At 45.0% G+C, this 25,844-nt stretch overlaps 1 protein-coding gene across 1 annotated transcript in view; it reads left to right on the forward strand.

Moving 5' to 3' along the window:
- SCD5 (stearoyl-CoA desaturase 5) overlaps positions 1-25,844 on the forward strand; it is a 152,386-nt gene that overhangs the window by 79,140 nt on the left and 47,402 nt on the right. The window contains 1 exon segment of the mRNA XM_056111383.1: positions 6,455-6,585. Coding sequence (XP_055967358.1) covers positions 6,455-6,585 — 131 coding nt within the window.

The raw sequence follows: 25,844 nt of genomic DNA on the forward strand, positions 1-25,844 counted from the left end.
TGTTGCTACTGTGTTTGGCATATCGAATACGTCATGGGGAGCTTGCCAGGCTTTGCCGTGTGGGCGAGATACTCTCGGTAGCTTGCCGGGCTCTCCGAGAGGGGCGGAGGAATCAAACTTGGGTCAGCCGGGTCAGCTGGGTTGGCCACATGCAAGGCAAACACCCTACCTATTTATAATAAAAATTATATTTATAATAAAAATTTATATATAATATTTATATTTATAATAAAATTTATAATAAAAATTTATAATAAAATTTATATTTATAATAAAAATTAATTAATTAATTAAAAGTATCATGATAATAAAAATTTTTAAAAAATGAAGGCCAAGGATGACCTGGGAAATAACTGTCTGTAGACTCATGACCAAGGGCAAATTCCAATAACAAATACAGCAAAACTTTTTGTTTACTGCTTCTTTCTATGCTTTGTGTGCTTTGTTCTATTTGTTTTTTCACTTCTCAAATAACAAATGATGCATCAATTTCATGCAAGCCACATGTATCAGAGACTCCTCAATCTTTTTTTTATATTTTAGTGTAATTTTATTTAATAAAATAATAATGCATTTTAAATGTGATGTCTTGATAGTATCATTTTTCTGGCTGAGTTTTCTGCAAATTCTTTCATTAGATTATCCAAAGGTATATATATATATATATTTTAATGGATATTCCTTTTTATTTTTTTTGTTTCTTTCTTTTTTTTTTTACAGTTGTAGATTTACAATTTTTTGTGCTTGGGTTTCGATTATACAATGATCAGATACCCATCTCTTCACCAGTGCCCATTTTCCACCACCATGGATAATATCCCCCACCCCCATCCCCCCATCCCCCCCTGCCTCTGTGGCAGGGCAATCCCCTGTGTTCTCTCTCTCCTTTTGGGTGTTGTGGTCTGCAAAAGAGGCATTGAGTGGCAAACATGTTCAGTCCATAGTCTACTTTCAACATGCATCTCCCCTCCTGGGAGGATCCTCCAAACACCCTTTATTTGGTGCTCCCTTCTCTATCTGAGCTGCCCTTTCCCCTAGAATGCCCGGTTGGCCTCTAAGCGATGGAGTAATCCTCCTGGTGCTGATCTCAGCTATTCTTGGGTATTGATCTCATACTTTGTTACTTTATATCCCCCAGATGAATGCAATCTTTCTATGTCTATCCCTCTCTTTCTGACTCATTTCACTTAGCATGATACTTTCCATGTTGTACCACTTGTATGTAAATTTCATGACTTCATCTTTTCTAAGAGCTACATAGTACTCCATTGTGTAGATGTACCAAAGTTTCTTTAACCAGTCATCTGTTCTTGGGCATTCCGGTTTCTTCCAGTTTCTGGCTATTGTAAACAGACTCCTCAATCTTAGCACCAAGGCCAAGCCTTGTGTTTAGACCCGTATAAACAGGAATTGATATTAAGATCAGCCCGATTTGCCATTTGGCAAAGGTAATGTGGTGCTCCCTTTAGCTTTGTATATTAACTCTGAAGTTACTCTAATAATTCTTCCAGAGAAGTACTGCTGGGTCTCCCTGAGAACCCAGTGAATTGTTTCTCCTGGCCTGGACCATTCACAGTCGCTCATGGTGTGCTTGGGGCTGTTGGCTGTGTCTTCGAAGTTCTTTATGGAGCTCATGTGTTTGCAGAATGCCGGAAGCCGCTGCGATCTGCATCATCCTACCTCTTTAGGTTTAGGGTTCTCCTGTCAAATGAGGTGGAGGATAACATTGGTATATCCTTTCTCCCTTGCCACGGAGAGTTTAGGTTTACTGAGTAACACCCACATTACAATGCTCCTGAGGCACCCCCCATTCCTCTATTTATGGGAATATAGCTCTAAACATTTTAGGATAACATTGGTACCCAGTGAATTGTCTCTCCTGGCCTGGACCATTCACAGTTGCTCATGGTGTGCTCGGGGCTGATGGCTGGTTTTTTGGCAGTTCTTTATGGAGCTCAAGTGTGTGCAGAACGCTAGGAGTCGCTGAGATCCGTATCATCCTACCTCTTTAGGTTTAGGGTTCTCCTGCCAAGTGAGAAGGCAGCTGGGCTGGGATTGAGGCTGGGATGGACACTGATGACAGCGGGGTTGGAGAAGTGAAGCAGATGCTCTGTCCCTGAGGCAAAGGAGGCTGTGAAAGGCAGGAACCTTACCGTTGGTTCACACAGGACTTGGGTTTGACTCTGCAGAAATGCTCTCTGGGAAACGCTGACAGGGGACAGTTGGTGAACTTTTTTTTTTCTTCAAGAATTGATTTTTATTCTCTATCTCTTTTTATTTTTTAATTTTATTTTTATCTTTTTATTTTTATTCTCTGTCTCTCTGTGATTTTTGGAGCCACACCTGGCAGGGCTCAGGGCTTACTCCTGCCTTTGCACTCAGGGATCACTCCTGCAGGGCTCAGGGATCCACATGTGGTGCCAGGTATTGAATCCAGGATAGTACAACTCGTGGTACTATCTCTTTGGCCCCCCCCCTCCTATTTTTTTGCTTTTAGGGTCACACCCGGTGATGCACAGGGGTTACTCCTGGCTCTGCACTCAGGAATTAACTCCTGAAAGTTCTCGGGGGACCATATGAGATGCTGGGAATTGAACCTGAGTCGGCTGTGTGCAAGACAAATGCCCTACCCGCTGTGCTATTGCTCCAGCCCCATGTTATCATCCTTTTTATAGCTGCATAGTATTTCATTGTGTAAATATGCTATGACTTCTTGATCCATTCATCCATAGTTGGGCATTTGGGTTGGTTTCATATCCTGGTTAATGACCATAAGTGTGCATATGTCCTTGAAAAATTAATGTTTTTGTGTTTTGAGGACTGATACCAGGAAGTGGTATCTCTGGGTCATATAAAAATTCTGTTATTATGTATTTTTTAGTTTTGCTTTGTTTTGGGGTCACACTCGGTGGTGCTCAGGGATTTCATCTGGCTTTTTCTTCAGGGATCACTCCTGATGGGGCTCAGGGCACCATGTGAGGTGCTGGAGATTGAACACAGGTTGGCTTTGTGCAAGGCAAGAGCCCTACCCACTGTTTTATCTCTTTATTTTTCCATTTTTCCATCCCATCCCCTTTATTTTTCCATTTTTTGAGAAATATTCACACTGCTTTCCATAAAGGCCGAACCAAAAAACATTCCCACCAATAGCTGATTCTCACCACATCTCCACAACACTGGTCATTTCCAGACTTTTAATTTTATGCTATTCTTGCTAGTGTGAAATGACATATAATAATATCTTAAATCATTGTTTTGATTTACATTTCTCTGTTAATATGTGTCACTGTCACTGTTCTTCCGTTGCTCATCGATTTTCTCGAGTGGGCCCAGAAACGTCTCCATTGGAGACTTTGTGGTTACTGTGCTTGGCATATTGAATACGTCACGGGGAGCTTGCCAGGCTCTGCCGTGCGGGCGAGATACTCTCAGTAGCTTGCCGAGATCTCCGAGAGGGGCGGAGGAATCGAACTCGGGTCGTCCATGTTGGTTGCATGCAAGGCAAATGCTCTACCTGCTGTGCTATCGCCCCAGCCCAGTTAATATGTGATGATGAAAATATACATATTCAGATACTTATATCTGAATATGTATATTTCAGATGCCTATAATAAAATATACATATTCTTTGGGTCGTATCTATTCATCTTCTCTCCCCATTTTTGGATGGAGTTATTGCAATTTTTGTTGTTGAGCTTAGGGAGTGCTTCATAGATCTTGGATATTAGCTTTGATCTGATATATTGCACGCAAATAATTTTATTTTAGGGTTCCTTTTTAGTCTGAGTTTCTTTTTTCCATGATCTTGTTTCTTCATCTATAAAATTGGGCTAATAATAATACAACAACAACAATAACGAAAACAACAATAACAATAATACAAAGCCAGTAGGGTTGCTGGATTTGTTTTAATAAGATGAGTAGCACACTTGATTACTTCTCTGTGCCCGTGGCTTCAATCCACTTGAGTGGTTGTTCTCATCCAGGAAATGTGGGTGTCTCTTTACATGCGGCTCTTACCCTCACCAGTGTCCTCATGAGGAGCAAACCACCACCACCATCCGGGGTGCGTGGGATCTTTGCGCAGACGCTTTGGAACTAGACTGACTTGGAGTTTGATTTAATGGGTTTATTTTGGGAGCCGCCCCAGGAGTGCTGGGGCTACTCCTGGCTCTGTGCTTGGGGTCCTCACAGTGCCAACGATCAAACTGGGCCTCCTCCGTGTGCTCAGTCCTTGGTCTCTCGCTCCAGCTCCCCTGATGCAGGTTTTGGTGCAGAACTCTCTCTCAGAGACTGTTTTCCTCAGTTGTAATAATTATGATTTTAAGACATTGTGAGCATTTGAGATTACACTTGAATGAGTGGCTGATAGTGCCACTGTACGTTTATTTTTTTGGAGGGGTGGACTTTATTTTTTATTATTATTAATTTTTTAATCTTATAAGGTAGTTCACAATATTTGATTACATTTAATATTCAAACACCAATCCCACCACCATTACACCTTCCCACCAACATTACACCTTCCTATCACCATATTTTGGATGTTTCCATTCTGAACCCCAATCCCGTTCCAAAGCAGAACCAAAATAATGCATTTTGTATTGCTTGTTATGACAAACCGCTGAAGATGCTACAAAGACATATCCTTAGAGGAAAGAGTGTGAAGATTGTTGTATTTCGACAAGGGCCATTAAGACCTTCTATAAGAGATCATTAACCTGTTGTTAAAGTTGAGCCTTGTGTGCTTTTGTGTATATATATATATATGTAAATATATATATACATATATATTTTTTCCTCTGAGGTTGGTTGCCTACTACTTTAAACACCATCAAACGTGGTGCACTACTCTTGGAATATGAGTGGTGTGAGATATGAGATGTGCAGGGATAGGTTCATGCATGGGTGAGGCTTGACCTGAGTGGAGAGTGACCGTGAGCAGGGCTGCGGTTGTGTTCTGGAGGTTTTCAGCTGCCGAGGCTGGGTTCCTTGGGCCGGGGAGGGGCCTCACCTAGCCCCGTCTGGAGCACCCCGAGTGAAACAGTCTGGCGCAGGGTCCGGTGGCATGATTATGGCGTGTGTCATGTTATGCTCCATTCTGGGAGAGGAGGACATGCCATGGGGACTTTATAAACCTTTCCCCGCTGGCCACTTCTGACTCCCATGGTGAGGCTACAGCGAGGCTCTCTGACTCTCCGGAGCTGCCCTGCGGTCTGCTTGATCCTTGTTCTCACTGGCCCAGAGCCAGACTTTATTGTCTATGGCTCTGACCTGATTTTCCTCACACCACCCTCTGACCGCGAGCATGGACTCACCCTAGGACACTAGCATGGGCGTAAAGAAAGGGACAACGAGGCACTTGCCCCTCAGTGGGGGTCCTTAGTGGGGCCTCGGACTCAGCTTCACAGGCTAACATGGGCGCCGGCATCTAGAGAGGCAAGAAACAGTAAAGAGAGCCTTTCTTTCTGCTTTTCTTTTAAATTTATTAATTTTTTAGAGAGTTGCCCATGATAATTCATAACGTTCAACATTCCAACACCAAACCCACCACCATTTCACTTTCCCACCACCCTTATTTCCAATTCCTCAACCACCACCCAATCCTGCCCCAGTAGCAGGTGCTAAATATCTTATGTTGTGTTGCTTGTTATGAATAATTTGCTAGAAAATGATCAAAAAAGGTTTCCTCAGAAGAAAGTATGTGAAGATCACTGTATCTCACCCTGGAGCCAGTAAGCCAGTAAGGTCAGAGATCACTGACATGTTATTACAAGTTGAGCTTCATGTGCTAATATTTTTTTTAAGATTGGTAGCCTAAAGAAAGCATTTCCCTTGGGGGGCCCACACCCAGTGGTGCTCAGGGCTTACTCCTGGCTCTGTGCTCAGGCATCCCTTCTGATGGGTTTCGGGGGAACATATGTAATGCTGGGGATAGAACCGGGGTCCACCACGTGGCAGGCAAATGCCCTTCCCTCTGTTCTAGCTCTCTGACCCTCAGTAAATAAAATATATGTTTGACACAAAGCAAATTATACTCTTGGTTTCTTTCTTTCTTTTTTAATTTAATTTAATTTAGCTTTTTGGGTCACATCCAGCGATGCTCAGGGGTTATTCCTGGCTCTGTACTCAGAAATCACTCCTGGGAACCATAAGGGATGCTGGGGATCAAACCTGGGTCGGCTGCATGCAAGGCAAACGCCCTACCCGCTGTGCTATTGCTCCAGCCCACGTCTTGGTCTCTTGAGAAAGAATCCCACGTGGCTTCTCTCTCTCCTCTTCTCGCGCCTGGAGGCCTACGCACCAGTGTCAAGTACTTGTCCCTAAGAGGTGCCATCTCTCCGGCAGACTTTGGCCCTGTCACCCTGGGGGGAGGAAATAGCCACGGCTGGGGCTGGCGGCTGGCCCAAAGCTCAGTGCCCTGTGCTGACGCTCTTCTGCTTGTGTCTTACAGCCTCCTTCTGTTTCCTGGTGACGGCGTTGGGCGTGACGGCCGGTGCCCACCGCTTATGGAGCCACCGGTCCTACAAGGCCAAGCTGCCTCTGAGGATATTTCTGGCTGCTGCCAACTCCATGGCTTTCCAGGTGGGTGGAGGGCCCGAGGTGGGAGGAAGGACAGACAGGCACAATCTGGATCAGTCAACACCTCCCTTCGGCCTCCGCTGCAGGCGGGCTTCCCTCCCAGCCTGTCCCCTGCTTGCTTTAGACGAGACAGTGCTGCCTGGCAGCTGGCACTGTTGTACCTGGGTCACGACGTGAACAGACAGAGTCAGAGAGACAGTAATGCAAGTGCACAGGAGTTTTACTCTAGCTAATTGGGGTCAACTATCTCACCTGCAACGTGGTTGCTCGACAGCGACCCCGACCTCCAAGTGCAAGCAGTTTATGTAGGTTCCAAGGCTGAGCAAGCAATATGATAGCAGTGACCAAGCAACAGTGGTCAGCGATTCGTCAACATTTGGTAACAGTCAGATAACAAAAAATGGACATAGTAATAGTTTGTGGTTGTTCCAAAAAAAAAAATGAACATAGTGATCCCTCATGACCCCTCAGATGATCTAGCGGTTCCTTTCTTGGGCAGGTAACTCAACTGGGAGTTTACCAAAAATGGCAAGTTCAGTTTCTGGAATACAGAAACTGAGGCCTAGTCAAAACTTAATGTTCACTGTGGCCTGTCATGGCTGCAGTCTGGCTCTAGGTCTGGATTTTGGGTACCAAACAGTGCTTCATGCTTTGGGAAGCTCCAGAGGAGGAGACCAGGTGCCTGCATGCATGCACACCTGCCCCAAATCCTCCCACATTTTGTGTGATATTCAACCGGGTGTGCCTTCCTGAAGTTCAAGGATTTGCTGGGGTCTTATGGGTTAGCAAATGATCTCTCCAGGACCAGCAAAGGCAGGTGGGCCCTCACTGCCCACCAAGTCCATTGCCCCTGCAGAAGAATCTTTGGGGGTCTTGGAAAGCCCATGCAGCGTGGAGTCAGAAGGCTGAGGGTTTGAGTTTCTCTGATGCTTTCTCCGAAGACACAAATTCATCTCTACTGTATTCATCTGTGAAAGTAAGAAGATGGCTTCAGTTCCAGAGTTGTTTTAAAATCACTGCAAATGGCAGGAAGCTATAAGAATTCAGAAATTAAGAGTGGATCAAGCCACATTAGGATTAGACCCCGAGCTGTTCCAGCCAGCCACCACTGCCTACCAACCTCCTACACACACACACACACACACACACACACACACACACACACACACACACACACTCACGTTCTTTCTGGGATTTGATCAGGGATCTGTTTGACCACTTCCTCATCTGATCCTGCCACTATGAAGGGGAGCAAATTGTTGATAGAGTTTCTGCTCACACGTGGATGCAAACTGTGCAAGTAGCCAGGATTTTCAGCACTGGGCGATGGCCTGGTGATTCCCAGAACTGTTTTAGGGTCTAGGGACACAGGTATCTCCGAGGCTTCTCTGGGACCCTCTGACATGCCGGTAATATTCACTATCTTGGTGAAATCTAAGTCTGTTGCATGTCTTAAAGTTCATTTCCCTATTTTTGGCTTCCTTCTTAGGGCTGGAACCTTCATACAGCAACTAGGATACAGCAATACAGTGACTTCCTCAGGGGACGCGGTTCATATCATGGACATCACTTCAGAAACACAGTTCATGTCATGAATTACTGGTTGTAATTCAAGCAGAATCAGAAATTAGGATCAGGTTCCTAGGGGGAAAGCAGTGTACACAGAGGAGGAATTGGCAGCTTCTGAGTTTGGGTTCTTTTGTTCTCTGCTGGCACTGGGAACTGAATTACACTTTATTTTGACTGCCGTCATCTTGGTTCAGTGTGGTGCTCTGTTGCTCATAACAGTGAGTTATGGTAATGATCATTTAGAAACTCATTGACTTAGGTCTTAGATGCAATTTAGGCCTTTTTAGTTTGGTAATCTTCATTTATCTTGTTAATCTTTTTATTATTTTCAGCCTCCAATTACACACTCCTGTAGCCAAAGTTCCTCTATTATGGGAATTTTTTTTTGTTTTTTGTTTTTTGTTTTTGCTTTTTGGGTCACACCCGGCAATGATCAAGGGTTACTCCTGGCTCTGCACTCAGGAATTACTCCTGGTGGTGCTGGGGGACCATATGGGACGCTGGGAATCGAACCCTAAATGGCCATGTGCAAAGCAAACACCCTACCCGCTGTGCTATCACTACTATTATAGAATTTTTTTCCAAGATAAGTAAGCTGAAGTCAAGAACTAAAACTCTGATTTCTCTTTTCCCAAAGGAACAATTTGCTGTTAACTCAAGTTTTGATACCCGAGTTTCCTTAACAAAATACCATATGATGGTCCTCACACTATGGTGTGAACTTACTTTGGGGAGAAAGTATAGTGTGGAAGGAAGTATCGAGGTTCTGGAATAAACTCTGGGATCACCATTTGTTAAAAATGTGTCTTTATAACATCCCCCATTTTGGGGGGCTGTTATTTGAGACCACATCTGGAATACTCAGAGGCAATGCCTGTCTCTGTGCTCTGCTTATGGTGCCCAGTGCTCAGGGCACCATAAGCAGTTGCCAAGAACCAAACCAGGGTCCGCCACATGCAAGGCAAGTGAATTATCCGTATACTATCTTTCTTTCCAGATAAATTCATTTCTTTATCCACAAATAACACAGCATAGCACTTACCTCACTGGGTTGTTGGGAGGGTGAAAAAATGAATAAAAGAGACTAACCAATGAATTTTGTTTCCCCTTTCCTCTATGGAAAGTTACACACCTACTCATTCCTGTGGGTACTTCAGTGCCTATCGTTCAGAAAACATTCAATGGTTGAAAAATCAATGGTTTAAAAGTCTCTATTTTATAAATAATAAAATGTGAACTATGCATATTTCTTTTCCAACTAGACATTTTGTGGTTAGGGAATTTACTTTGACAACAAAATTAAGTGGAAAGACAGCCGCCCATTTATTGCTCTATTACATTTTCAATCTACACACCACAACTTATAATTGTATTAGTATGAATGTTTTAGGGATTAAAGGTTGTTGGAGTACACGGAACTTAGGTTTATCAGGTTGCACCCATCACAGTGCTCCCGAGTCACTCCCATTACTTTGTCTGTCTGTAACCACTTCTATGCTCTTTTCCCCAACCAATTTGTAAGGTCTCATCCTTCTAGGACACTGAACTTGTACTGTAAGTTAATATTGCCTTTCTCCTCTCCTTAAGTCTTTTGAATAGTTTGCTTTAATGCAATGTCCTTTTTTGTATAGATACAGGAAGACAATTAATTAATATTATGCCTTGTAACTTAGGAGTTGATTGGCTTTGAATATTATTCACTCCTGGGCATCTGCTTTCTCAACTTAAGCCTCAGTTGCCCTCACTTCCTAGCACCCCAAGGACAGGGTCCCGACGTGGGACTGGATGGAACCAGGGCAAGCCGGTAAGTTATGTGCTACCCTGGCATCGAGATGGGCCAGGCCAAGGTGCCACGATTCTTAACTGTAAGTTAAGAGTTTGATCACAGGCAAATGCTGTCATGATCCAAAAGTAACGACGAGACTAGGACCCTGCTGCTAGGAATAGGAAAGATATCTGGCCTGAGCACTGCAGTCTGAGATCGAGGTGGCCCTAGGAGAGCAATTCTATAAGCTCAAAGTATTTCTTACTGTGTCCATACAAAAAGGACATTGCGTTAAAGCAAACTATTCAAAAGACATAAGGAGAGGAGAAAGGCAATATTAACTTACAGTACTAGTTCAGTGTCCTAGAAGGATGAGACCTTACAAAGTGGTTGGGGAAAAGAGCATAGAAGTGGTTACAGACAGACAAAGTAATGGGAGTGACTCAGGAGCACTGTGATGGGTGCAACCTGATAAACCTAAGTTCCGTGTACTCCAACAAAAGGTCAATAATTTTGGTGTCTTATTAATACTTTACTGATTTTTATTTTAACCTTTCACATTTTTATTTTAATTCTTTAACATTTCTTTGAAAGCTGCTTTGGTGGTGACCAATGCAGCTTTTCTTTTTTTCAGATGTAAAGCTCTTTATCCACCATTCTATGATAAATAATAATCTCTCAGGATGGAGTATTTTTTTTTCCTTTTTGGGTCACACCCGGCGATGCTCAGGGTTACTCCTGGCTTTGCATTCAGAAATTACCCCTGGCAGTGCTCAGGGAACCATATGGGATGCTGGGAATCGAACCCGACTCGGCCACGTGTAAGGCAAACACCCTACCCACTGTGCTATCGCTCCAGCTCAGGATGAAGTATTATTGGATGAAAATGTTTTTATTTCTAAAGTTTTTAATATTGTGTGCCATCCCCTTCCATCTCCCATAGTTTCCATAGAGAGGCCTGCAAGTATTTTGCTTAGGGTCCCTATGTGAACTGCTTCTTCCCTTGGATGCTACTTTTCTGGTTTGACCTTTCGTTTTTAACAACTAGTTATATGTCTTCGTGTCTGTTTGGATCTGTTTTGTTTGGGACTCTTTGTGCTTTGCGTAGTTGGGTGTTTCGTTCCTTCTCCAAATCAGGGAGGGTTCAGTTACTATTTTGTCAGATCAGGTCTCTACCCCTTTTCTCTTTGCTTTATCCTTTGGCGATTCCAATCATGTGAATATTGTGTCTCTTCATGTGATCCCTTTAACCTATAAATTCTCTTCACGGTTTACCACTCTTGTTTTACTTTGCTTTCCTGTTGGGGGTTCTGCAGTGTTGCCTATTTGCCAACTGCTTACTTCCACCTGCTGGTAAGGCCCTCTGGGGGTCAGGCACAAAGACAAATCTAGTGGTGCTCATGGGGCTGTGTGGTGTAGGGACTGAGCTGGGGCATTATGATGCCAGGCAAGTGCTCTAGCCCTTTCAGCTATAGCCACCACCCCTTCCCTCTAGTGTGTTCTACAGCTCAACTATTGTCTTTAAAAAATTTCACACCAACCTACACCCCCCCAATACACACATGTTTTTGGGTTATCCCTGGTAGTGCTCACACTTACTCCTTGTTCTGTGCTCAAGGATTACGCTTAGTGGTGCCTGAGGGACTATACACAGTACTTGGGATCAAACAGAGTGCAAGGCAAGCACCCTAACCCCAGTACAAACTCTCCATTCTCTGTAGAAATATCTTTTAAAGTACTTTCGCTGTACTTGTTTTTCATCTCATTTTGTTTATTGTTTTCCTTGTTTCAGTTTAACATTGTGATAATGGTTTTCAGGTCTTCTCCAGGCAAGCTAACTAGTGCCATTACATTTGAAAACGCCCCTAGGTCTTGAAAGTGCATCACATGGTACGTTTCTGTCTCCTCGTTTTGTTTGTAATGTTGGTTTCTGTGTGTTGAGTCAAGCAACTCTGTTCCACAGAGTGTTGTATAGTCTCACATCAGAATTGTAGGTTATTGTCAGGTAAGCCTACAATTACTCTAAGTATTTACTATAAGTAAATAAATACTACAATAAATAACCTGGGCACCGTGGTTTCTGTTGCTGCGTACACTGATACTACTACACCTGTCTAGTTTATTGGAGGTCTTGTGCCTACATAGGGTCGAGACTGAGCAGCAGGGAATGAAATGTTACCTTGAAGGACACTATGAGTTCAAGTCCTCCACAGGGCCTAGAGTGTCCGAACTGAGAGGCACTCTCTCATTCTGTGCTGCCACTCTCTCCTCCAGGTGGGTTCTATGGTCAGCTTTCTGGGCTGCTTCTGTTGTTATCTGTTATTCCTCTCTCCTCCTTATACGCATGTTATACCTTTTATTGCTTTCCCACAATCCCAAAGATTCTGTTTTATTCTTTTCCCTCTTCACATTTAGTGTGAGAAGTTGCTGCTGATGTATTTTTTGAACTCACTGATGTTTTTTCTTCTTTAGGCATATCCAATTTACTGATGAATCCATGAAAGACATTCTTCATTTGTAATTTCTTTTTTTTTTTTTTCTTTTTGGGTCATACCCGGCAATGCACAGGGATTACTCCTGGCTCACAAACCAGGAATTACATTACTCCTGGTGGTGCTTGGGGGACCATATGGGATGCCGGGAATTGAACCCAGGTCAGCCACATGCGAGGCAAATGCCCTACCCACTGTACTATTGCTCCAGATCCTCATTTGTTAGTTCTTCTGACTTCTCCCATTTTTCTCATTCTTTCTTAGCGTTTCCATCTCTCTGCTTACATTACCCATCTGTTCTTGGACATTGTTTACTCTTTCCATTAGATTAATTAGTATAGTGTTTCTCAATGGAGGGTCATATAGTCCCTTGTGGGTCCCCAGGATATTCCAGAGGACCCACAGGTGAAAATTGTGTAAACTGGGGCCCATGGCATGAGACTAGGAGACCAACTAGGCAGAACAGGGACCACATGAAGGAAACAAGGTTAGAAGCAGGGTTGAGAAAGGTTTGGAAGCACTGTCTGAGCATGTTAACCATAGTTACACATCCTCAGTCTCATCATGCAAATACCCTTATCTGAATCTGATGTTTGCTTTTTCATTTTTAGATGGTTCTCTTTCTCTTTCTCTCTCTCTCTCTCTCTCTCTCTCTCTCTCTCTCTCTCTCTCTCTCACACACACACACACACACACACACATACTGCTTTATTATCATGCTTCAGATTTTTTGTTGAAAGTTGAAACATGATTCACCGGGTAAAAGGAACCGAGGAAATAGGACACTGATGTGAATTTTTGTGTTTATCTAACCAGGAACTAGCCTGGCTGACTGTTTGTGTTAGCAATAAGTGTCAACAACTGAAAGTTTCTCCCGTGTCTTACTTTTGTCTCCACTCCCTACTCTGTTTATGTTTTCTCTAGAAAATACTTAAATTAAAACTTTCATTAACTCAGCTCTTTTAGTTGAAGTCCCCTGTTTTGTCCTGGAACCCAAGTGGTGTAGAGATAAGAGGGGGCATTCTCTAGTTTTGTAATTAGGACTGTCTTTTTTGGTGAGCCTTAGTTAAGTATTTCCTTTCCCCGGGTCAACTAGACTTTATTGAATCCCAGTTTAATAAGTAATTCCAAAAACTAAGTTCAGTGTTAGAAATTGAATCTAGGGCTTTACGTATGCAAGGCATGAGTTTTTTTTTTTTTTTTGGAGGGGGACAGACACCTGGTAGTGCTCAGGGCTTAGTCCTGGCTCTGCACTCAGTAATCACTCCTGGTTCAGGAGACCATATGGGATGCTGGGGATCAGACCCGGGTCTACCACGTGCAAGGTAAGCGCCCTACAGACTGTACTTTCTCTCCAACCCCGAATCCCAGTTTATCAGACTCTATAAAATAGCTTCACCCAGGACAGTCCTCGTTAAGGAGATCAGAGAATAAATATTTCAAAATGGAACGAGGAGATTTTTCTCAGCTGATCATAATGAAAGATGGCAGGGCTCCCAGAGGTGAGATTCATAAGGAGCTTTTACCTCTCACACTTGTCCATACTCGCCCACCAGCATGCATTTCAGTGTCAAACATTCCTCCCCAGCTGGGAACTGAGCCCCCGCCCTTGGTGACCTGGGGGTCACTGTCACCACCAGTTGTCTCTCTAGCTTTGCCTTGTGACCTCAGTTCTCTGATGGGTCGAGGGAGAGCTACTGATTTCCAGTTTGCTTTGCTGTGAGGATGTGAGCACTTGCTTCTGAGCATTTTACCTGTCAAACCAGAAGGTAGAAGTTACAGTCTGATTTCTAACATATCAGGTGAACCGCAGAGTGACAGGTCATGAACTTTGCTGGGCAAGTAGCAGGGACCAGGGTAAAAGAAACCAATTATGAAGTTGTACAGAGCCGATTACATATCAGTGCTTTATTGGATGTTGTGGTCAGCTGCCAAGAGCCCTAACTGTAGACACTGTTGTTTTCCTCACTGGCTAAGTGAGAAACATGAAGGAGTGAGCCAGGTACCTGTCTAAGGATGAACAGACGAAGTGACAGAGGAAGTTGCTCTGCCGGCAGTGACCCAAGCTCGCTGCAGTGCACCAATGTCCCTCCAGGCTCGTGGTGTCTATGGAGCAAAACATTTGGAAAATATGCGTGCCAGGCGTTGTGCCAGAGTTTGGAGAACGAGATGGACAAATCTCTGGGCTCAGAACATGCGTATTGCAGAGGAAGAGAGGACAAATAAAGAGTAAGCAGATGAATAAACAAGTTGATGCTGAGAGAGACAATTATGAGACATTTCGGCATCACTGTGAGAGGCAGAGTTCCTTAGAGAGGATGGATGAGCATGAGAGAAGAGCTAAGGGGAAGGCTTTCTAGATGAAAGGAGGAACCAATGCTGGTTGAGAAGAAGCCAGGAGCTCTGCTGGACAGGGAAGAAGCTAGCTAGCGTGGTCCGCTGAGTGTGGTCCACAATAGCAAGGGAGAGCAGAGAGGATGAGGAGGCTGGGTCAGGGCGGGCGTGGAGTCTGGCCACAGCGAGGAAGGCCTCGTAGGGTTGTAGGCAGGGCAGCGACCTGCCACATCTGTGCCAAGGGCACAGCAAAGCCCCAGACCACAGCCGTCCTGTGCTGGGCTCAGGCTTCGAGACCAGCTTCCCAAGACTGTGTCTTCATGGTCCGCCAGCCACGGAGGGACTTTTGCCTAATGACCGGGTCTCCTGGAGAGCTCCAGGTGTGAGCAATGGCTTGACATGACAGTGGCTTCCAAGGAGAACAGAACATCAGACACAACTGCGGCCCCAGAATCCTTGGACCAGAGCAATGGTACAGCGGGTGGGCGCCTGCCTGGCAGGTAGCCAGCCTTAGTTTGATTCCCCGGCACCACATTGGGTCTGCCAAGCGCCGCCAGGAATACTCCCTGAATACAGAGCCAGGACTAAGTCCTGCACACAGCTGGGCGTGGCCCCAAACCAACCCCCCTTCCAAAAAATAAAAACCTCCTTCACCTCAAGGTGTGTTTCCACTGAGGACCGTCTTTGCCACCCACCCTGGGACACGTGCCAGCTGCAGATGCAGAGAGGCTGAAGGACACTGGTTTGTGCCCTCACTTTGTCTCTATCTGCCCTGGAAAGATGCACAGTCATCTGGTCTTTGCCTTTTCCCTTTTACTCCACTTAGTGTGACATCCCCCAGTTCTAGGGAACCAGTGTTGGAGGGTTTCTGGCACCCTGGTGGTCTAATAGCATTGCAAGGACAGAGAATAACATGGAAGCTGGTGTGGACCACATCCCTCGATAAAATAAATCTTAAAAGAACCCCTAATCTCTTTTTCTTTTTTGGCTTTTTGGGTCACACCCAGAGATTCTCAGGGGCTACTCCTGGCTCTGCACTCAGGAATCACTCCTGGCAGTGCTCAGGGGACCATATGGGATGCTGAGAATTGAACCCAGGTTGGACTGTGTGCAAGACAAATGCCCTCCCTGCTGTGCTATCGCTCCAGCCCCAACCCTTAATCTCTTATGGTCCCTGTGTGCCTCTTAACTCACTCCGGGTATGCCGTGTTGGTGTTGCCTCCTTTCTCCCACCAGCGTGGACACAACACCATCCTTCTCTTCTCCAGAGTGGGTTCACCTGCCTCCTTCCTGGCTTTGTACTGGTGCTGGTTTCTATTCTGTGCAGCATGAAGTGGTTCGGAAGGGGACACCTGAGGAACTTTCCTGGGTGGCAAGTTATCAGGGTTTTCTGCCCCAGCATTCTGCTTCCTAGGCATGCTCAGACATCAGGTCCAAAGGACTCAGACAAGGTGGTTCGTGGGTTCACCCAAGCCCCTCTGTTACATGCATGCAACTTTGCGACCTGTGTCTCCCGGTGACTGGTTGGAGGAGAAGGAGCGTGGGGACGGGTGAGCTCTCCCCAGGCCGCTGCTTATCCCATGCTCGGGTTTTCTTTCCATTTCCTTCAGCACTTACTTGCCAGGTTAACTGCACGTGGGGTCAATAAAAACAGATTAAAATGAGTCCACCCCATAAATTGCCTCGCCACTCTTTTTTTTTTTTTTTTAGACACCACTCACGTGAATCTGAATTAGCCAAAGCTGGCAAGAGGAGAGAAGTCACATAAAGAAATAAACATCAGGGGAATGAAAATAGGATCTAACCTGCGCTCTCGCGAGAAGAGAGTAGTTAGTTCTTCAGCTGGTGGTGGATCAATCATTAGGGCTAGGCCTCGTCTATGGGGTTTCCTGTCCCCAGTGAACAAATACCAGATTTCTTATGTTGATTTGGCTCCACATCTGCATTAAAAGATGTGCTTGTTGGAGGCACATTCCACACGTGTGGCATCTATTTTGAAGTCTATTTGCCACCGATTCCTTCTGCCTTCTCCTAAAGGTCTTTGGAAAGGCTTGATCAGGATACTTCTGGTCACTTTCTCCCTGTCCACCCTTTCTTCTAGGACCATCTTGGGTGGGAGCTGGACCAGAGATGCCCAGTCCAATCCCCCTTCTAGCCACTGAAGAACCTTTATGTCTCAGCTTGTTTTTCTGGTTTTATTTCCTCTCCCCATCCCTTCCCCCAACACACACACACACACACACACACACACACACACACACTCACACACACAGAGTCTTAAAAAATGTTTACAGAGGCTGGAGCAATAATACAGCGGAAAGGCTCTTGCTTGCATGCAGACAATCAGGTTTTGATCCCGGGCATCCCACATGGTCCCCTGAGCACCGCCAGGAGTGATTCCTGAGTGCAGAGCTAGGAGTAACCCCTGAGCATCACAGGGTGTGACCCGCTGTCCACTGTCCTGAGGTTGTTCATCGATTTGCTCGAGCGAGCACTAGTAACGTCTCACAACAAATTGTGAGACTTGTTGTTACTGTGTTTGGCATATCGAGTACGTCACGGGTATCTTGCCAGGCTCTGCTGTGCGGGCGAGATACTCTCGGTAGCTTGCCGGGCTCTCGAGAGGGGCGGAGGAATCGAGCCCGGGTTGGCCATGTCAACTTCGTGCAAGGCAAACGCCTTACGTGCCCACCGGAAAAAAAAAAGGGCATCGCAATGTAATTCCTTGCTTGACAAGCTTCTTCCTGTACCTGCCAGAGACGTTTGGGCTGGAGCAGCACCGTGCCATGGCTCGTACCCAGCCCCCCCCCCCGCCCAACACCTGTGCTCCTGGCAGCGCCCTCACGTTGCTCCTTCCTAGGCTTCCCAGCCCACTGATGACTTTGCATTTGGGATGATTTCTCTCACAGCTGCCTTCGTTGGCATTTTCCCTAAATCAAATCTCATTGTGATCATTGCTATTCATATTTCTAACCTCTTTGGATCCATCTGTGTTATTGCTCTGTCTTCGGCGATGTCTGCAGTGGCTTCTAAATTGGAACCAAAAATGTCATTAACAGACTGTCCTTCTTGTTCCCAGACGTTAATGAAGCTGCTAAATAAAACTCGATCTAATAGACACCGTGGAACCTCCCATTCGCGGCCTCCCCAACCCCGTTCCCACTCCTATTAGATTCTGAGCTATTTAAAACATTTCTGATCTCTCTATCAAAAGTTCAGACTTCACCCATCTAATTCTAATAACTAGGAACACAAAACATAGCTCTTGCCATGTTCAGAGATACTGTTCTACACACCTTCTTCAGCTTCAAAAGGATGAAAGTTGTAGGAGCAATTGAACCAGCAATTTCATTTAAGGTAAATTAATGATAAAATTATAGTTTTATGCCAGAGGAAATTTCTAGCCATTCTTTTTCTCTTTCTCTCTCTTTTTTTTGGCATTGAAAAAAATGCTTTTATCCAAGCATCATTTCTGAAAAGTCATTTTGGTGACATTCTTATATACATAATTGAATAATAATAAGCAGTAAGTCAAGAATAACAATAAATAACAAATGATATCATGAGGAAATATTTACAGGTAGATAGATATTGGGCTCTTTGTTTTAGAAAATAATGACTAAGCCCTCTCAATACATATTAAAAAGAAGCTTATAATTTTCCAAATATTTTTGATTTTCACTTTCAAATTGATAAGTGTTTTATAGACCTGTTGTGAGAAGAATACAGAGGCATAAGAAATATGACATACAATGACCTATTGAGATTGTTCTGCCTTCTAAAAGCCAGTGATAGGGTCTAGAGCAATAGCACAGCGGGTAGGGCATTTGCCTTGCACACGGCCGACCCAAGTTCAATTCCCAGCATCCCATATGGTCCCCCGAGCATTGCCAGGAGTAATTTCTGAGTGCATGAGCCAGGAGTAAACCCTGTGCATCACCAGGTGTGACCCAAAAAACAAAAAATAAATAAATAAAAGCCAGTGATAATCCAAGCAATTCCAATATGATGTTCCTTACATTTAGGGTATAAAAAAAAGAAAAAATTCAGAGTATATTCATGATATTCAAAATAAATGACACATTACACATTTTTTTGAGATTTGGGGATCACACCTGGCGATACTCGGGGGTTACTCCTGGCACTGCACTCAGTAATTACTCCTGGCGATGCTCAGGGGACCATATGGGATGCTGATGATCGAACCCAAGCCAGCTGCATGCAAAGCAAACATCCTACCTGCTGTACTATCGCTCCAGTCCCACAACATGCATTTTAAAAATAGAACTAGAAATAGGTTCTAATTTTAGGACTAGTTTTTAAGAAGTACTTAACAGTGAGAGGGGATTAGTGTAAAATTCATTTTGCAGGCAAAATAAAAATGCAATTTGACATGAAATGCTTCTAAAAAATTTTACCTAAACTACCATACTTTCTAACCTTGCTTTTATTTATTTTTGTACAAATTTATATGTATTTATTTATTTTGGGGCTGGAGTGATAGTACAGCGGTAGGGCGTTTATCCTGCACACAGCCAACCTGGCCGACCCGAGTTCGATTCCTCTGCCCCTCTCGGAGATCCCGGCAAGCTACCGAGAGTATCTCGCCCGCACGGCAGAGCCTGGCAAGCTCCCCGTGATGTATTCGATATGCCAGACACAGTAACAACAAAGTCTCCAATGGAGACGTTACTGGGCCTGCTCGAGCAAATCGATGATCAACGGGAGGGCCTTTACCTTTTACCTTTTTATTTATTTTGAACACTTTATCACTCATAATGCTCATGGTAGGATATCCAGGGTCTGGTTCTAAGGGATGTAGGATTCTTTAATTTCACTGTGTGTTAAGGTGGCTCAAGAAACAGTGTCATTAAAAAAAAAAAGTCAGAGGGGAGATTGCAGGAGGGAAACTGGGGATCTCGGTGGTGGGAAATGTACACTGGTGAAGGGATAAGTGTTGAACATGGGCAACTTTGGAACTATGTGTCTCACAGTGATTCAATTTAAAAAATTATTTTACAATGTCATTTACAAAGTCACTTTGCCACTATCCTTGCCTATGAAAGTGATGCTCAGGGCTTACGCCTGGCTCTACAGGCAGCTAAATGGGATGCCAGAGATCAAACTCAGGTCGGCAGCATGCAAGGCAATCTCCCTCCCCGCAGAACTATCGCTCCAGCCCCTAAGAGCTCTTAGCGGACAAACACTTGTGATTGCTTTCCTCTTCTCCTATTGACTTTTTAATTTCATTTTGTCAGCAAATCTAATTCCTTTAGAATTCGCGTTAATTTTCTTGGAATTTATAGGCGCGTAAACCACTGCTTGTTCGTGAGAGTCAAAACACGTATCGGGATAGCTTCGCCCCTGAGGATCTTATGATCTGATAGAACTGACTTGGTTCTAATAACGATGCTTCCAGGACATGTGGAGTTGAGTTTCTCAAACAGCTTTCCACTGACTCTCAGGATTGCCAGAAATACATGTGGGCCAGTGAGGCTAGAGAAAGCCTCACGCAGAAGGACAGTTTGAGCTGCACCTTGAAAGGCGAAAAGGATTTGTGTAGGCCGAGGAGAACCGAGTAGGGGCAGGGAGCCAGGGGAACGCCTGAGCAAGGGCGGAATGAGGCTGGTCTGCTTCGTGGGACCTGGAGAGGCAGAAAAACGTCTGACTGCAGCTCCAGCTGTGTGCCTCTCTCACTGGAGGTTGAAAATCTCAAAATTAGCATAAATAAACAAAACAAAGCTGTGTTTCTCATCACAGACTACGTCTCCCTCGGTATTCTCCACACAATCTGGATGTCACCCATCATTCCCTCCTTGACGCACATATGCAAATACATTTTGAAGCACCCAGAAATTCCATTTCTTGGCATCTACCCCCACCGGCCCCGAAATTGTTTGCTTGTTTGTTTGTTTGTTTTTTGCTTTTTGGGTCACACCCAGCAATGCTCAGGGGTTACTCCTGGCTTTGCACTCAGGAATTACTCCTGGCCAGTGCTTGGGGGAGCATATGGAATGCTGGGGATTGAACCTGGGTCGACTGAGTGCAAGGCAAATGTCCTATGTGCCGTACTATCGCTCCAGCCAACCCCCCCCCCCCCCCCCCCACGAAATACTGTCTGTCACTGTCCTCTTGTTGTTCATCGATTTGCTCGAGCTGGCCCAGTAACTTCTCCATTTTGAGACTTGTTGTTACTGTGTTTGGCATATTGAATATGTCATGGGTAGCTTGCCAGGCTTTGCCATGCGGGCGAGATACTCTAGGTAGCTTGCTGGGCTCTCCGAAATACTCTTTTGGAAAAAAAGCCAATTTGTGCTCCTGTATTCATTGCAGTACTATTCACAATAGGCCAATTCTGAAAACAACCCACATACTCAAGAACAGATGACAGGATAAAGAAATCGTGGTACACGTACACAATGGAATATTACTTAGCTATAAGAAAGGATAAAATCAGGCAAAATGCCAGCACCAAGGAGGGGATATGCATGAGAGGGGACTCTGAGACATTGGTGGGGGGAAGTTGACTCTCAGGGGGAGTGTGTGTATTGGAACGTTGTATGCATGAAGCTATCCATGATCACCAGTATTGTGAATCAATCACAGTGCCTCAATAAAAATGGAAAGACTATATACACCTGTGTGGAGTGTGCAGTGTATGTGCATGACGTTCAGTGTTTCAGCGTTGCATTTAGAATACGGGGCAGCCCCATTGCCATGGCCTGGGGGCCAATGTATATCCATCTTTTGCACACCAGTGGTTTGTTTCCACCTCATGTGGATGTATTTTGGCCAAGATCTGATACAAGCCCCATTAGCAACAGATCCCACACGTGGAGGATGCCTGGGGTCCTTCCCTCAACTGTCTCTGCTCCCAGGGACAGCCGTAAGTGGGGTTCCATGACTCCATGATGTCTCACCTGGGGCTACACGTCCAGGCCTTCCTGGATTCTTGGGCCAGTGGCTCCAGCATCAGTGTCAGATGTCCATGGTGTTAGACGAGGAGTCCTTGTTTTATTACCAAGGGTCTCGGCTGGGCTCAGCCACGTGGGAGAGGCACCTTGGTGAGGGTTGGGAGGAAGAGGCTTCGGTTCTGTCTCCATGAGGCCATTGTGTTCCCTTTTGGCGCTGGAAGTGTCAGCCTCCAGGAGGAACTCAGCCTCAGCGCAGTGGGTGGTCTCAGTGGGTGGTCTCAGTGGGTGATGCAGTCCAGTCTCTAGCCCCATCCCTCCTTCAGGGCTACCCCTCGCTAATCTCTCTGGCAACCAATCCTGATTCTTCAGCTCTCCAGGGACCTGAGCTGCCTCTTCAAGATAATGAAAGACATTTCTGTCACTGCAGATCTTTTACAGTTTGAAGTTCCTTGCCAGGAGCGACTAAATACAAAGGCCAGATACATTCTTCTTTTTTTTTCCCCCCCTCTTATCACTGTATCACTGTCATCCTGGTGTACTCCAGTGGGCGCCAGTAACTTCTCATATTCCTCCCAGCCCTGAGATTTTAGCAGCCTCTCCTTACTTATCTTTCCCAATGATTGGAGGCTCTTTCAGGATCAGGGGAATGAGAACTGTTATAGTTACTGGTTTTGGCATATCGAATACACCACAGGGAGCTTGCCAGGCTTTGCCCGTGTGGGCGAGATACTCTCCTCTTATAAATAAAGAAATTCCAGTCATTGAATACAATAAAGAAATTCCAGTCACTGAATACAATATGGTGCGTTGCCTATTCTCATGAGCATAATTAAATTTTCAACTCTGGCATCTACAATATATTGCCCTAAATTTTTATTTTGTATTTGGATCTTATCCTGTCTTCCCTGTCATAAAGAAAACTTAAAAAAAAAAAACTTTTGCACTAATCTATCTTAGGGTTTTTAGGGAATAGGCAAAACCTGCAATTGTAACATTCAGTCAGGGTGAAGAGAATCAAGCAAGCGTCCGTGATCCAGACTGTTTGCACTGCAGGGGGTCTCAGGCTTTATTCTGTGCCATTCTGCGCCTTGCTCCAGGCATCCGACATCCTGGCCTGTGCCTTGCTCTCCCCTCTGGAGATTCCCCAACATCCCACCCCCACACCCCACCCACCCACTGGGCCTGTAGATGATCTGATTGGAAAGTCCTTGCTGCAGCCAGAAATCAAATACTGGGGTGACGGCTCATGCAAGCAGCTGACCCTGGTCTTATCACCACAAGATTCCCCATTCCCTCCTCCAGGAGCAAACACGGGTGCCATTCCAAAGGACCCTGACAGTATTCCCAACCCTGATCCAAGCCCCACCAAGTTGTGGATTTTTTTTTTCTTTTTGGGTCACACCCGGTGATGCACACGGATTACTCCTGGCTCTGCACTCAGGAGATACTCCTGGCGGTTCTCGGGGGATCATATGGGATGCTGGGAATCGAACCCGGGTCAGCTGCATGCAAGGCAAACGCCCTACCTGCTGTGCTATCTCTCCAGCCCCAAGCTGTGGATTTTTGCAGTTCCCATTGGTTAGGAATAGCTAGGAGGGGGCCCTAAGTATGGATGCGAGTCCCTTCTCCTCCCACAAAGAAAGATCTCACCTCTCTAATGTCCCCTGGTTATTTCTCACACAATTCACTTTTTTGCTTCCTAGAACATTCCCAGTCTGAGTGTTTTGTTTATGCGGACTGCATCTACTTGACCTCTGTTTCCTCCGTGACTATAAACTCCTTGAGAACATAAGCTGGATTGGTCTGTTCCTTCTTCGTCTCCTAGCACATACCAACAGTCAACAAGTATTTGTCAAGTTAAATAATAAACAAAGTGAAAAAGATAAGATTGGTCAGGCCAGCTCATCGATTGCCAAGAAGAAAGAATGTGTGTATGTGATGAGAAAAATATATGTGGAAGTTGTTGGATTAAAAGCAAGAGAGAATGACGGGCATTTGGTGAGATTCGTAGCTTTCTGTTCCATTTATGTGGAGGGGGGAAACTCAAGGCAGAAAGCTTTCGAAGATTATTGAATGAGTCCGGGTAAATTGAAGACCAGAACAAAGTGCTGATGTGGAAACGGAGTGCAAGGGGGAAATCTGAAATGTTATAAAGAGCCTCCTTTGACATTTTTCTTTTCATTTTTAACTCCTCTGAATGAATTTCAGCTTACACAAATGTTGTAAAATACCATTTAGAATTGCTACATACCTTTCTCCCAGATTCACTAGTCCTTAACCTATTGCTTCTTTAGCTTTTGAAAATTCTCTTTCTCACTCCATGCGTACTGTTTCCCTCTAAATCACTGGTGAGTAAATATCAACATTGCGCCTCTTCATCCTTCAAACCTTCAGTGTGGCTTAAGAAAGACATTTTCAGGGCTGGAGCGATAGTATATTAGGCAGGGCACTTGTCTTGCTTGTGGCCTACCCGAATTTGATCCGGGCAACCCCTATGGTCCCCTGAGCACCACCAGGAGTGATTCCTGAGTGCAGAGCCAGGGTAAACCCTGAGCACAGCTGGGTGAGGCCCCAAAACAAAACAAAACAAAACAAACAAACAAACAAAGACATTTTTCACACAAACACTATACCCAAACCAGGAAACTCAATGTTGACAAAATACTTTTGTCTACAGGGTCCCAGCCCAGGAACCAATTCAGGATGGTGCATTCCAATGAGCTGTTATGTTTCTTTAGTCTCATTCCTCCCACTCAGCTTTGATTTTATAATTTTGACTGTTTCTTTCCCCGCCCCCCCCCAGCTCCAGGGCTGGAGCGATAGCACAGCGGTAGGGCCCCCCCCCCAGCTCCAGGGCTGGAGCGATAGCACAGCGGTAGGGCGTTCGCCTTACAAGCGGTCAACATGGCTAACCCGAGTTCGATTCCTTCGCCCCTCTCGGAGAGCCCGGCAAGCTACCGAGAGTATTCGATATGCCAAAACACAGTAACAACAAAATCTCCAATGGAGATGTTACTGGACCCGCTCGAGCAAATCGACGATCAACGGGAGGGCCTTTACCTTTACCTTTCCTAGCTCCAGAGGCAAGTTATGTGGTAGAGTGTTCCTTGTGGTTTGCGCATATCTCCTCCTAGTTGGACTCAGAGTCTGCATTTTTACTAGGCATGTTACATGATTGATTTGTAGTCTCAGCCTTGAACAATAGGGACGTGTTATCCCTTGGACATACTATAAGCAGTGGAACTTGAATCACTTGATCCAGGGGTGTGTCCGCCATGCATCTCCCCTGCAAGTTGATTGTTTTTCTTTTGTAGCCAGTGAGTAATTGATGAGAAGATACCTTTGGTCAGTATCAATATTTTTCATCAACCTTTTCCCCAACAGTTTTAGCAAATGTTGCTGATTTTTGTCTGAAGTAGTTTTATTGTCTTGGTACCTGCGAAGAACAATATTCTAACTTTGTTCTGACTTCTTCATTAGGGATCGTGGAGTTTTGTGAAGTGGATTTTATTCTTCTAATACCACTGCTTATCAGCACACCCACAATACCTCAGTGTGTTCGGGGGGAGGGAGTACAGGAGTTTGTGTCTCTTTGACACGTCCTCTTTGTACTTTTTTTAAATTTTAATTAGTGAAACACCATGAGGTATAGTTGTAGATTTACAAATTTTTGTGCTTGGGTTTCAGTTATACAATGATCGGGTACCCATCCCTCCACCAGTGCCCATTCTCCACCACCACTGATCCCAGTATCCCTCCTACCCCCCATGCCTCCCATCCCACCCTACCTCTGTGGCAGGGCATTCCCTTTTGTTCTCTCTCCTTTTGAGTGCTATGGTTTGCAAAAGAGACATTGAGTGTCAATCATGTTCGGTCTATAGTCTACCCTCATCATGCATTTTTTTGAAGGGTGTGGGGGGCACACCTAGTGGTTCTCAAGATTTACTCCTGGCTCTGTGCTCAGGGGTCACTCTCGGTGTGGTTCAGGATACCATTTAGGGTGTCAGGGAACAAACCCGAGTTGACTGCATGCAAGGCAATGCCTTCACCCCACCTCGTTCGTTTTGGGCGCAATAAAATCAACCCAATCAATCCAGCTCCTCGGTGTTTTTTCTGCCCGTGTCCTGACATCATCTATTTGCCAGAGTCTCAGTCCCTCCCTATGTAGTTTGGTATTAGAAAAACCCC

Source organism: Sorex fumeus, unplaced genomic scaffold (genome assembly GCF_029834395.1).
Source record: "Sorex fumeus unplaced genomic scaffold, SorFum_2.1 ptg000013l, whole genome shotgun sequence".
NCBI lineage: Eukaryota > Metazoa > Chordata > Mammalia > Eulipotyphla > Soricidae > Sorex > Sorex fumeus.